The following is a 14,494-nucleotide window of genomic DNA, read 5'->3' on the forward strand; positions in this document are numbered from 1 at the left end:
TTAACCATTTATAACCTATGTCCAAATATACAATCTCAAACCCAATCAGATTATTTAAACAAAGTCATGATAGAAATCTCAATTGGACGTAGATAAACTGAGTTGCGGCTGCACATAACTTTTACTCAGAATATGTTCATTCGAAATGAATTCAGCCGGGCCAAATCGGAGCAGCTTCTGACGCCTCATATCTTTCTGAAAGTGTCTTGTCAATGGCTTTTCACAGCTGAAGGAGACCAGCAGTATGAACATGCCACGGACGTTCCTGGTGTCAGGAAAGCAGCGTTCGCTGGAGCTGCAGGCCAGGTAACAATAAAACACTGTCTCTGCGGGACGAGCCGTAAGTCAATAGGAGCGTTTGTGTAACGGACTCAGCGCGATTGTTAGAAATATAGAATGGGCTCCATGTTACAGTAGACAATAGGCCATTCATGGGTCTCTGGCCCACTGTGTATATAAGATGGACAAACAGTGTCTGAGTGGATTAAGACCCCAGGGCCTTTTGTCTCTTTGTCTAGGACTGAGGAAGAAAAGAAAGACTGGATTCAGGTACTATTTCCTCGCTGCATTACATTCCGCTTCTCAGACGCTCTTAAGTTGGTTTCAGGCCTCATTTCACATTTTCACATCTACCTCCATCTTGCCCAGGCGATTCAGGCCACCATCCAGAGGCATGAGCAAACTTTGGAGACGTTCCGGATGGTGAACTGGTCGTGCCGCGACGAGGACTACACTCCCCCTAACTCTCCAGTAAGACTGGCACAAATCCCCACCGAACCATTAAAAGCCGCCATCCTCCGTTTGTCAAAGTGAAAGGGCCGTCTCTCTCTCTCTCTCTCTCTCTCTCTCTCTCTCTCTCTCTCTGCTCAGAACTGCACAGAGCTCGGGAAGCGCGCCCCGACCCCCATCCGGGAAAAGGAGGTCACTCTGTGCATGAAGTGTCAGGAGCCCTTCAACTCCATCACCAAGAGACGCCACCACTGCAAAGCCTGTGGGCATGTATGTCTGAGCTTTTGTGATCCTTGTCTGAGCTCGTTCCCCTGAATCCCGCCACTGTTCGCCTAGTCTGCCCAGCGTTGCCAGTTCAGCGGATTTCCTGTGGGGGGGGGGGGGGAAATAAATAAATTTTATATATATATATATATATATATTTGTTTTTTTTTGTTTGTTTTTTTTTTTTTTTTTTAAATATGCGCATCTATTTTGGTCTTGTAAACTTTTGAACTTAACTTTATGCAATGCGAAGCCACTTTTTTGGTCAACTTGTAATACAGACACACACATTTCAGGTTGTATGTGGAAAGTGTTCCGAGTTCCGAGCCCGTCTGTTGTACGACAACAACCGAGCCAACCGCGTGTGTATAGACTGCTACACGACATTAGTTGGCGTCCCGCCGTCCCCCGCAAGTTTGAGCAGCAGCACTCAGAGGCGACGCTCCATCCTGGAGGTGAGTTGTCAACCAGAGAGTACATCCTTCTTAGTAGAGGTGTGAACCTTCACTGGCCAATGGTTGGATTACGTTTATCATGCCACTGATTCCATCACGATGCGTCCCATTCATTTTTCTACGTTACTTTATCATGTGTATTTACGGTGTGTTTTCAAATACGTCAGTGAGATGAGCACAGAAGTCTGAACCAGGCGCTTTTCTGGCGTCAGCTGACCATGGACTAAAGACAGACCATTTTTCTGCCCTTTGGCGCAAATCAAAGCGATGAGCAACAAGCGATTGGCAGTGAAATGCCAATCGAACGCAGCAGAAAGCAGCTGCAGTTACTACCAGCTTTATGTTTGGACTAGAAAACCATCAAGCAACATACTTATGATAAAATTGATTATGTTCCGCACTGCGTCGATTATGAGATTAATTTCAACACACCTTCTTCTTAGCATCCGTCTATTGGGTGGTTGTCTAGTGGGTAACACACTCGCTATGAACCAGAAGACCCAGGTTCAAATCCCACTTACTACCATTGTGTCCCTGAGCAAGACACTTAACCCTAAATTGCTCCAGGGGGGGACTGTCCCTGTAAATACTAATTGTAAGTTGCTCTGGATAAGGGCATCTGGTAAATGTAGTAAATGTAAATGTACAACTAATTTTGGAGGCCGGTTGTGATGCCTTCCACAGAAACAGGCCTCAGTTGCAGCAGAGAACAGCGTCCTGTGCAGCTTCCTGCACCACATGGAGAAGGGTGGAGGCCGTGGGTGGCAGAAGGCCTGGTTCGTTATTCCCGAGAACGAACCCCTGGTTCTCTACATTTACGGAGCCCCACAGGTGTGACATCCCCCCTGAGCACTCACAGCAGCTCCACATCCACGCGTTATATGATGGCGGCTCATTCGTCTTCCTCCTCGTTTGTGCGAACAGGACGTGAAAGCCCAGCGCAGCATCCCCCTCATCGGGTTCGAAGTCTCGCTCCCTGAACCATGTGATCGCCTGGAGCGCCGGAACGCCTTCAAAATAAGCCAGAGTCATCTGACCGTTTTCTTCAGCGCCGACGGGGAGGAGCTCCAGCGCCGCTGGATGGAGGTCCTATCACGAGCCGGGAGGGGGGAGGAGCTGCAGGTCCACGGCCCTATATCTGAGGCCCTAGAGGAAGAGGGGGAGGAGCTGGCCCCGTTGGCAGAAAGCACATGATTCGTTTTTTTTTTTTGTTTTTTTTTTTACACACAAATTGTAGAAATGCGAGCTTTACATGAACAGTCGGTAGTACACAGACACAAACACACACGCACACACACAACATACACACACCTGTACTAAGTGTTGGTTGTCAGTTGCATGCAATATCTACAGGTACATCGCTCCGTCTATTGCTCATCCTGTAAGTGATCAGTGTGTTTTTGCAAGAACCTGCCAAAGTGTGCTCACCCACGAGAAGATGTTGCAAGACGCCGTATATCGTACGTCTTCCTGAGTAACGACCCCGTTCTCTGGCTAACAATTATTAGGCTATTGAGTTGCGTGGCACCCACTCCTCCAGTCAACCTGTGTTGTCGTGTTAATTAGGAATTTGAACTAATTTCGCGGTTCAAATAGCCGGTTCATTAAGGTTCATGAATCATTTATAAATATAGAAACATAAAAGTAACCCATGAAGTAGTGGCGCAGAGGCCGTTTACCACGCTCTTCTTCAAATGGCACTTAACTTGCGCGTGCACACACATCTGGCAGTCGTTCGGGAGACGGCCACGCCCGTTCCCACTGTTGATAAATCAGCGGCCTCTGGCTGACGCGGGGGGGTGCTGTCACTTGTGATTTGCTCGCAGAAGGCCCACGGTGGTCTTTTTGCGGTAAGGTGCCAGATTCTAGCGTGTGAAAGTCCTGGCATGCGTACAGTTTGGAGATGCGACAGATACAGATGCGTAACTAACTGCAGTTAGTGAGACCACGGTGACGGGCTGATGTGGAAGGATTTTCGACACGAGTATGTCCTCTATAAACGCAAATACGATATATATTGTCCGTCTGAGCCATGCTCTTTGATAAATTGCAGGTTTGAGGGGTTTCTTATGCTGGCACATTTAAAGAGGATCTAAAGGGGTTCACTTACTCGGAGCTCGGGTCAGAATGGCTCCCCTTCGTGCTGTAAAAAGAGCTTAATGACCAATCAGGCGATTTGAACCACTTCAAGTGATCTTATTAGCGTAAATCTGTAGTGCCTGTCAAGAGTCGCTTTCGACTCGAGCTCGCTGGTGCTAAAGCTCAACAGTACTGTAGAGGGACAGGATTTTTTTTATTGTTTTCCCAGCAGCCCCTCTGCCCTCTTGTGGAGAGGGACTGTAATGCACCCTCCTAACGCAACCGATAGGTCCTCTGTTGTCCGTTGGCAAGGAGACGCAAGGTGTCCGGAATACAGACGAGGCGGTGCTTGGGTGACACGCATTCCGGTGTCACTTTGTGAATATCTGCATGACAGGTGGCCAGCGATGAGAAGACAATTTTTTTTTTGTAACGGTTTAATAAAAAAAAAGAATTGTAGATATTGGCTGAGAATTTGTAGCAAGGGAGGTGATTTTAAGATGTGTCTGAAATCGGGCAAATTTTTTATCATGATAACATCAATGGTAATGCCTTATTAAGTGTTTTGATAAACATAGAGAGTATATATGGGGAAATTCACACAGGAAGCGTTTGGATGAAATTTTAAAAGAGGGAAAGGGGCCGTTTTATTTGTACATATTATTTATGCTCTTCAAAGCCCAGTTGTGTGGGTCGAGTGCTGTTGACGAGCTTGGTGTTATCTGTTGTGTGCAGTTGAATTTGGTGGAACTTCTGACGGGAATAGCTTTAGTTCCTTTGTTTAATCCACCGTGCAAGGTCGGTGTTCAGTGGCCTATTTCACGTCTGAATCCATTTCTATTCTTATTTTGCCGTTTGAAAGACACAAATAACGGCACACCGACTCAAACTTTTGTTTCGTTTTTGTACCGATTGCTCCGTCTTTATTGTCAACAGTCCATTTGTATTACAGATCGAAAAGAGAAAGGGACTCAAAATTCAAGTTTTTTTTTAATTTTATGTGCCGAGAAGGAACATAAATACTCCAACCAGTCTACTACCAGAGCGTTTGCACCCATGTCAGTAACCGCTCAGCCGTATTTATCTGCCCTAAATCTTTTTTTTTTTTTTTTTTTTTTTAAATCTGCATTGCCATTGTTGTATCACGCCTTACAGTACGTTAACATGCTTACAGTTATCAGCGTTTTACTTCGCCTCCGCTTTTGCCAAAGTATTCTGCGGGCACATTGTATGATTGAGTCGTTCGTTCGGTCCTTTTCTTCATCAATTTTTGTTATCCTCTGTGTATTTTTTACGTTTTTTTTTAAACCTTGTATTTATTGTTATTTTTTTATTTCAAATGATAATTTGGCCATGGATTAAAACCCGGAATTCTAATTTACTGCGTTTATTTAGGGTTTTTGGACGGCCAGGGGGAAGAAGTGTATGTCTTTTTAAGCAAGCATGGCACCGTTATGTGGGGGGAAAGATCCATGTTTTATTAAGCTCTTATTTAGTTCCTGCTACACGAATGAAAGAGGTTTCGAGACCTTATTTCTAAACCCCTGTGAACTCTGTCTGCGGTGTTGTAGGTTCTTTTGAGGTACTTTTTTTACATTTTTTTAATGGTCTAGGCCAGGGGCGTCTGAACAGACAAGTAGCGTTTGAGGAAGTATCCACTTTGATACTGATCGTGACATTTTCCCCACATAAAATGTTTTTCATCTGTTAATTCAATTTTGAATTGCTTGCTGTGAAGACACAATACATGATTTAACCTGCAAGACATTTAGCATTTACAGGCAACTTCACGATGTACATTTTCAACTGTAAAAGGAACAAATTGTTAATTGTTTACATTTTCAGCTCTGTGACAGGACTGGCCAACATGAGTTATGGTGTCTTAGTATTTCCTGTCCTCGGGGAGGTCTGGCAGGATCGAAGGTGTGAAGTATTCTCCCCTTAATGTGGCTGGTGTTTATCCAAATATGCACATGTTGCTTACCTGTAGTCGAACATCACCGGTGGACAACGGCAGGCCTTAGTCTGGGACCTCATGAACCCATCTCAGCAGCTTGCATCACGTCGAGAAATCCCTGAGTGGTCAACACATGTTCAGCCACAACGGCCTGGATCCCGTGTACGTGGCACGCGCATAGCAGATAGAACCATATGAAACCATATGACTTTGTGAGATCGTGCAAACATGACCAGACTCGAGCGCTATCCTACGTCTGCCGGTGAGACCTCAGTCGATTTGTGCCTTCACCTTCCCTCCCACCGCACGCTAGGCTCCGGAAAAGGAGCAAGTGCCTCTGACCTAGTGCTGACATGATCATCGTAGTCATTCATACGCTGTCAACATGAGTGATGGGGCACGACCGACTCCCGCTTCCATCTTGCCAGACACCGCAAGTGGGGGTAAAGCACGACTGTGAAACATTTTCTGCTACGTGAAATGCAATTTGGCAAAAAAAAAGAAAATGCAAAGTGAAGATTTGCAGTTTGGGTAAATTAAGAAAATCTTGAATCTTGACCCTGAAGTCTTGAGTTACCAAACACTAAATGGCACAAGTTTTCTTTTGTTTTTGTATAGTTTTATTGTAATGAATATTACTGTTATGGAAATTGTTATTATTATTAGTATTATTATTGTTATTACTATTAATTATATTAGTGGCAGGCCACTGGGTACCATTGTATGTTGAACTCCCAATGAAAAATCTGTGCAAGATCATGAAAATGTTTATGAATTAAAAAAATAATAAAAGAACATTGGTGTCAAGATGTGTTTGGACCGACGGTGAATTCGTATCATCGATGCGCGTAACACAGGCATACAACGCTGCAACATGCTTCAGTATCTGTTCACAAGCAGTCTCTGTATTTCCATTTTGGGAGGATTTTTAACGCTACTACACCACAATTACATTTTACTCCAATACACTACTCACAATCTGCTCTTCCTGATATGCAGCAAATCATAAAAATCATAAATATGGGAGGTTGGAGCCTAGTGGGTAACACTCTGGCCTATGAACCAGAATTCCAAAGTCAGAGGTAACTTCTGATTGGAAGTCGCTCTAGATTAGGGCGTCTGATTAATGCTGTAAATGTAAATCAAGGGTTAAACATAAAAAATGTCCACATGAATAAGATGCAAAAATACTCCATGCTCTGGACACTACGCTGACAGACACAGCAAACCTCCTTGCCACAGCTCGCATTTATGTTCCATCCTGGATGAGCTGCACTACCTGAGCCACTTGTGAGTGTTGTAGACTCCGTCTCATGCTACCAATAGAGTGAAAGCACCGCCAGCATTCAGAAGTGACCAAAACATCAGCCAGAAAGCACAGGAAGTGAGAAGTGGTCTGTGGGCACCACCTGCAGGACCACGCCTTTATTGGGGACGTCTTGCTAATTGCCTATAATTCCCCCCTTTTGTCTGTCCCATTTGCACAACAGCATGTGAAACTGATTGTCAGTCAGTGATATTGCTGTCAGTCCTGATATTGCTTCCAAAGTGATTGATGTCACAGACGCATGATTGACTTGGAGCGACAGTGTGTTGTTTGTGTTCCCTTTTTCACTCTGAATGGGAGCTTTTTTTTTTTTTTTTACAAAATTTACTAAATTGTAAATTTCCCACTTGTGGGACTAATAAAGGATCATCTTATCTTATCTTTTATAAAGCATTGCACATTCTGTTTGTGAGACTGTTACTTTTTTCCAGAATTTGGGAAATTAGTTCCTTAGTCCATGTTGAACCTCTGAGCAACCTATGCCCTGTGTTAGCACAGCATTTTTATTTTCTTCACTTTAGCAGCACACATCCCCCTTTTTTACTTCATTTTTTCTCCTCCCTCCTGTCCTGCTATTTTCCACTTTGGTATATTTCTTCATATTGACGTTTCCCTCTTTTGACTTGTTTGTGGGTGGGATTGGGAATGGGGGCTCTTCTGTATTATTAACTTTGTTAATGCAAATCTTTTTTTTTTTTTTAAACTTTATAAATAAATCTTAAATGAAAAAATAATTAGGGTTAGGGTTCCTTGCTTAAAAAATGCTCTTAAACTGTCAGAATTAAGGCACAATGTAAGGATTTTTTTTGAGGATTAAATTTATAGAATTGAGGGGAAATTTTTAGTTTCCCCTTAGTTTGTGTTGACTTTAATTTTATTGTGGGGAAATTAAGGTCAAAATTAATGTTGTTTTAGGGGGGTTGGGTTTGTAGTATATATATCTGGGACACTGCCCTGCTTGCCTCTCTTTCTGGGGTAATATTGCTGTAGGACCGACCCCCAAATCCCTCGAACACCCCATACAGTTCCCCTGTACACACAATTACACCTGTGAAAAGCACTATACCATTACACTATAATTTCATACAGTGTTTATAAAGTTTGGATGATGGATTCGTAGATGCTGCATTATTTAATGTTTTTGTATAAAGGTGTAACGGTGAAGCTAGTTTTTTTTTAGACATATGACACCAATCTCGATTTATAAAGTGTAAATAAGGTTAATTTAATGTCGAAGGCTTTCAAAAAAGCTCTCACATAAACAGTTTTTATGTCCAAAATTGAGTCTTTCTGAAACGGTCCATGTAAAAAAAAGTAATTTTGTAAATGCGACCCTTGTTAAAAAATGTCCCCTACAGGCGTAGAAGCGCCACTGCAGTCATGCAAGCCGAATAATTTTTAAAATGTACAGTTCAAATACGCAGTTATTAGAAAAAATCATCAGAAAAGGTTTTATTGCAAAAAAGTGTACCACAACAAACACATTTATTACGACCATTCTTCTTCACCACCAGGCTCATCAAGCTGACTTTCCTCACAAAAGGAAGGAACGAGCTGGATGTTCTTCCATCCATTTCCTGGGAAAATGCTATTATGATAAAATATTATTATGATAATTATGCATCCCAGCACATTTCCATCCATGAGCATGTTACAGGCCAAACAAAAGTGGTCTAACTGCACAATGTCGCCCTGAGGCAACAAACGTAGAGGAAAAAATACACAGACAAAATGTTTCTTTACTCAACGCAGAAGGTTCCTTCGCGTATCCACAAAATCACAAATAGGCTTTCCCCGCAAATTTCTACCAACGCGAACGTTAGGTGCTAAAATAACAACAGCGGGACGGTGATAATAAGGTGTAAATACCACAGTAATAATCATGTCCGGTACGAGACAGCAGGGAGAGAGCGTCGGTCCCCCCCCCCCCCCCTCTCTCCACCACCGCAGCTGGACTCGGCGGAGCTACTCACTCTCCCCGCATTACTTTACTCCTCCGCGGCCGCGGACTGGACCAGAACTCCGTCCAGGTAAGCGGGGAGAAAAAGGTCTGATCTGGCAACACGAATTTTACAATTTTACAGTAAGGGAGAGTGCGTCGGTCTCTCGCTCTCTCTCTCCCCCCTCTCGCTCTCTCTCCACCACCGCAGCTGGACTCGGCGGAGCTACTCACTCTCCCCGCATTACTTTACTCCTCCGCGGCCGCGGACTGGACCAGAACTCCGTCCAGGTAAGCGGGGAGAAAAAGGTCTGATCTGGCAACACGAATTTTACAATTTTACAGTAAGGGAGAGTGCGTCGGTCTCTCTCTCTCTCTCTCTCTCTCCCTCCACCACCGCAGCTGGACTCGGCGGAGCTACTCACTCTCCCCGCATTACTTTACTCCTCCGCGGCCGCGGACTGGACCAGAACTCCGTCCAGGTAAGCGGGGAGAAACGGTTCTGATCTGGCAACACGACAGAAAAGTGGACGTGGGAAAAGTCCACTTAACAAACGTAAAAAAAATGCCTGCGTGCTGGTTAGATTTCTCGCTATCATTTCCCCAGGAATGGAAGGCGCCGTTTTATTAATAGAAGCCTGTAAGTGTTGCTGATGCCGGCGGGGTGTGTCTGTGTCTGTAAAAAAGAAGTTGTCATGGGTGTCCTAAAAGACCAAAATGAAAGAATAAAGATGTGAAAAGGAATACAGGGGGCAGCTTACAAATGAAAAATTACTATGTTTTACAAAGCACTTCTTTAATTGTGAGATTAAGCCTTATTAAATATGTACATTTACAGCATTTATTAGATGCCCTTATCCACAGCGACCAAGGAGTTACAGGGACAGTCCCCCCGTGGAGACACTCAGGGTTAAGTGTCTTGCTCAGGGACACAATGGTAGTAAGTGGGATTTGAACCTGGGTCTTCTGGTTCATAGGCCAGTGTGTTACCCACTTGGCTACTGCCACCCTAAATAATACAGAATTTATTTCCCCGCCAGTCCAAGGTCTGATTTCTGTTTCCCCGCATTGTTCTGTCAGTGCATGGTGTCTCAAGAGGAGACAGAAGCCACGATGGACGGACGTGATGCTGGGCAGGACCCAGCGGAGGGTCCAGACGTGCATCAGAACAACCTGAAGCAGGCGTCCAAGTCCAGTCCATCCCCTGGTCCAGCAGAAGCGGATCACGGGAGCAGCAGCGAGTCCATCACGGACGAGACATGCTCCAACGAAGACACCCTCCTGCTGCCCGACCACGTTCCAACACTTTGTCAGAAGCTGGAGAGAGGTAACCTCACATTTTCTCAGGACTGTTTGTGATGAAGGGTGCATGAAGCGGGAATCTGGGGAGGACACACGTCCTCCGTCCTGCTTCCAACCTGTACTGCTCAGGACCAGCTTATGGGAACTTTTTGAACTGCCGACCTTCGTGGGATGAAATAAGGGGGTACAATAATTTCTCCAAAACTGATGTTTTAATACCAGAATAATATTAATAAGGATAATGCTTCGGAACCGACATTCAGTCATTTTGTCTCATGCTCACTAATGGACAGTGAGGTGCGGGACCCGTCCAGTGAATTAAGTAATTAACTGTTTAATTGCTCTTTTCAGAGAATCCTCCGGAAAACCCTGCGGCGAAGCAGCAGGTCGCCCCACCCATCTGCACCCCTCCAGCTGCTTCTGGGGGTCGGGCATCACCGTGCAAGGGGCGCGGACACCAGGACAAGAAGCGCCCGCCCTCCGCCGGCAAGAACCAGCAGAGCTTCCAAGCCAACGCCGACCAGATACAGAAGGTGGCCGGTGACGGTGAGGGTGGCCCCACACACACCCTTCACTCACTCACACACTCACTCGCCTACGGACAATCCAGAGTTGCCAATCCACCTCGCGCAAATAATTTCGGACAGCGGGAGGAAATCGGAGAACCCGGCGGAAACCCGCGGCAACACCAGGAGAGCACTTAAACTCTGCACACTCAGTGTCCAGGCCAGGACTTGTAATAATTGTAATAATTACTGTGTATCGGGGCAGCGGGTAATGAGGCGGACCCGTAATCGGAAGGGGCCGCTGAGGTGCTGCCGCCCCCCCCCCACACACTGCTGCCCAGGCAGCGCAGTCATGGCTGCCCGCTGCTCACAAAATGGAGGTGGGCTAAATGCAGAGGTCACATTTCAATTAAGAAAAGGAATCACTTTATCAATCAGTAATGTCTATTAATAACCATCAATAACTGAACCTGTCAATATTGATGACCGTGGTTCACGAACTGTATATATTGCATTTACATTTACAGCATTTATCAGACGCACTTATCCAGAGTGCCTTACAATTAGTAATTACAGGGACAGTCCCCCCCCGGAGACACTCAGGGTTAAGTGTCTTGCTCAGGGACACGATGGTAGTCTCCTGTGTTACCCACTCGGCCACTACCACATATTGTAATATCTCGGTGCTGCAGGGGGCTCCAGGCGTTATCTGACATTCCGCACACATTTTATCTCACGCCTCGCGTCCAGGGCGCGCTCGTCACAGTTGGAGAAAAGCCGCCCGGTGCCAATGAGCTACCGTACGAAAGCAGAACCTCTGGAATATGAATGCTACGATGAATTAATGGCCGTTATTACCTACAAGGGACCAGTAATTTGGAATCTGCCCTGGTAATAATTGTCACGGTAGTTCCGTGCAGTGACTGGGCCCGGCGTTTCCCAGAAGCCTCATGGTTCTTATTGTGCTTCGCGTTCCAGACTGCTGTGTCCACTGCGTGCTGGCCTGCCTGTTCTGCGAGGTTCTGTCGCTGTGCTCCGTGCTCGCCCAGTGTCTGGCCTGTGGGCCGGCCTGCGAGGCGCTGTGCTGCTGCGGGGAGGGCGTGGCCTGCGGCGAGGAGGCCTGCGACGCCCTGGTGGATTGTGGGATAATGGAGGACTGCTGTCAGTCTTCCGACTGTCTGGAGATCTGCTTGGAGTGTTGCTCCATATGCTTCACTGCCTGAAAAAGTGTGAAAGTGCAAGACAGGAGCGCCATTTATGTGCTTTTGTACGGTATTGTGTGGTAAAAGATAAGATTCGTAATGCGTATTGTATTGAGAATGTGTTCACGCGGTTGTTTCATATTTATTGTACACAAAAATATTATGTTTTCAAAATCAATTCCAGGTATTAATTTCAAACAATAGCATTCAATCATTGTTTTTTTTTTTAAACTATTACTGCTATCATTATACTGGTATGGGCAAGTGAATCATTCAGTGTTGCCAAATTAGTCTATTTCCCTCCCAAATGGAGCCGTTTTGAAATAGTTTGGGTCTGAGCGCTGGTCTGAGATCAGTTCAGCATGTATTCAGCTAATTTCAAACTAATCCCAAGGATACGGATTCAAAGGCGCAGAGAACGTAAAGATGTTTTAAATCTGGGATTTTTTTTTTTTAAACAGAAAGTCGTTTCTGTCAGACGACACCAGTAAACCAAGACACCACGAATGAAGGTCAAACTGTGGGAACTGGGGGAAGGCAGAGGTCAGATGAATTACACTGAAAAAAGAAATCACTGGCAAAATTTAAAAAAAAAAAACTACGTAATCTGTCACATCCAATTTTTTTGGCATTGCTGCAATAAACCAAACTTGCTGCCAGTAGATTATAGTCAAATGAAAATACTATTTACTATTTAAGCATAAATTAGACATCGTAGTTTAAAAGAACGAATGAATATTTTCGTAACTACACATTAAACAAGCGACAGCGTTTTTCAGTGTAGATGTGATGCCGGAAGGAGCCACTTTGTCACTTGGGACAGTTTATGTGGCCCATTTCTGTAGAAAGAAGCGCATCTTCTCTGTAAATATGATGTCGTTGAGCGGCTTTGGGTTGGTGGTCCCCGCATTTACTGCATTATTACTGTTTTTGGCTTTTATATCGTTCTTATTGGTCTCCTCATACTTTATCTGAAGTCTCTTTCCAAAATTCAGCCTTGGTGCAGAATTAAGGCCACAATGATCCAGTCCCACAATTTCCCAGGACGCGCCGATTCGGGGTCTGGAGCTTTAAATGCTAATGAGGCGGAGAGAGGCGGGACGATAAGGGGAGCGGCCTATAGAAGTAATTCGCGGAAATGACGTCATCGACACCATCCACAATGTTTGGTGCAGAGAGGAAGTCGTGTCGGCGTTTTTCCAGAATTAAAAAAAATCCCCCCCGTGACGACATAAGGGGGAAAATGTGTTCTATTCTGCCCCCTTTAACACGCCACGCGCTGTCCCCCCTCCCTGCCGCTGCTCTGCCTCTCAGCACTCATGCTGCATTAGGCCCTGCATGTCTGCTCCTGCTGGGACTCCTTTCCTGCCGTCATGTCTGTAAATGCCCCCCCGGTCCCCCCGTGACACATGCTGCAGTGGTCTAGACGTGGTAATTAATGTTAAAAAGGTAAATATCATATTTTGGGTCTTTTCTTTGGTGAATTGGGGCATTTGTTATCGGGTTATTGGGTATCTGGCCACTCTGCCCTGGGTCATTGGACTTCGCAGAATTGCACATTTACAGCATTTACCAGACGCCCTTATCCAGAGCGACTTACAATCAGTAGTTACAGGGACAGTCCCCCCCCCCCCGGAGACACTCAGGGTTAAGTGTCTTGCTGAGGGACATGATGGTAGTAAGTGGGGTTCGAACCTGGGAATTTGTGTCACCCACTAGTCTACAGCCACACACTGTGTCCCACTGTTGCTATACAGCACAGGCCAAAAGTTTGGACACCTTCTCATTCAATGTGTTTTTTTTATTTTCATGACCATTTAAGTTGGTTGATTCTCACTGAAGGCATCAAAACTATGAATGAACATGTGGAGTTATGTACCCAGCAGTATCAGAAAACAGCCCACGTTGCGTCGTCTGGACAACATATTGCCCTGGTTATTCACCGTGGGGATGGACTGGACTTGGACGCCCGCTTCACACGCCGAGCTTGAAGATAACGGAGCTGCCAGTGACGTATCCCTCCGTCCCCCAGGTCCAAAGCGGGCCGTGTAAAGAGAGCAGAGACCTGAGCTGCTCCATAAGGCCTGATACAAGTGAACTTCCAGGAAGTGGTGTGACAAGCGTCCACCCACACGCTGCTCTGGTCCGAAGCCGTCAGGACTACTGATGTTCTTTGGTGCTGAACTTCGGTGGATCGGGCTGGAATTGGATTTTTGAAGGAAGATCAGCCTTCAGCTGTAATTTCGTAGTGACCCCTGTATAGGAGGCTGTGGGTTTTCTTCCACGCTGTGGGTCGGGTACAACGTGGCCAGGAAGGAATTGTTTATTGAAGCGGCGTGCCAAGTGGCGTCAACAGGAAGTGAAGGAAGTGACTGAAATGACAGTGCTGGCTGACAGGCCAGCCTCTGCGCGTCCAGCCCCGCGCCGGCCCAGGACCTCTGCCCGCCGCACATCAAAGCGCCGGCCCAAACCCCCCGTCCCGAAAAGGCAGGAAGCAGCTTTTACAGCGTTGGGACCGTTCCATGCTCAGCGTGGCCATTCCCCATCGCCACATGGTTCCAGAGGCTGGACTCCCAGCCCTGAACCCTCGACCAAAAAAAAAAGCCCCTGACCGGTGTGCACATTCCTGACATCGGCCACCGGGCCAGGGCCAGACCGCGCTCCGGCACAGCACTTCTTATAAATAACACCTCACGAAGTCGGCCGCGGCGCCGGGCACACGGGAAATTTGGGA

General features: G+C 46.0%; 2 protein-coding genes across 3 annotated transcripts in view; both read left to right on the top strand.

The window, feature by feature from the left end:
* Positions 1-6,281, top strand: part of fgd1 (FYVE, RhoGEF and PH domain containing 1) — a 28,192-nt gene extending 21,911 nt beyond the window's left edge. Inside the window, exons 11-17 of one of the 2 annotated variants that reach the window (XM_028994654.1) lie at positions 227-306; positions 519-549; positions 649-750; positions 871-999; positions 1,290-1,448; positions 2,133-2,279; positions 2,373-6,281. In XM_028994654.1, coding sequence (XP_028850487.1) covers positions 227-306; positions 519-549; positions 649-750; positions 871-999; positions 1,290-1,448; positions 2,133-2,279; positions 2,373-2,642 — 918 coding nt within the window. In that variant the 3' untranslated portion in view covers positions 2,643-6,281. The remainder of the gene's footprint in view (positions 1-226; positions 307-518; positions 550-648; positions 751-870; positions 1,000-1,289; positions 1,449-2,132; positions 2,280-2,372) is intronic. The other variant, XM_028994655.1, reaches the window with a different exon arrangement.
* A 2,512-nt stretch (positions 6,282-8,793) lies between these two features.
* Positions 8,794-12,700, top strand: LOC114797746 (myoD family inhibitor). Its single transcript, XM_028992786.1, has 6 exons — positions 8,794-8,841; positions 8,962-9,041; positions 9,153-9,232; positions 9,831-10,077; positions 10,404-10,598; positions 11,537-12,700. The coding sequence occupies exons 4-6, from the start codon at positions 9,834-9,836 to the stop codon at positions 11,779-11,781; spliced, it is 684 nt and encodes a 227-aa protein (XP_028848619.1). The 5' UTR covers positions 8,794-8,841; positions 8,962-9,041; positions 9,153-9,232; positions 9,831-9,833; the 3' UTR covers positions 11,782-12,700.
* The last annotated feature ends 1,794 nt before the right edge of the window (positions 12,701-14,494 follow it).

This window comes from Denticeps clupeoides, chromosome 10, assembly GCF_900700375.1.
Source record: "Denticeps clupeoides chromosome 10, fDenClu1.1, whole genome shotgun sequence".
In the NCBI taxonomy this organism is placed as follows: Eukaryota; Metazoa; Chordata; class Actinopteri; order Clupeiformes; family Denticipitidae; genus Denticeps; species Denticeps clupeoides.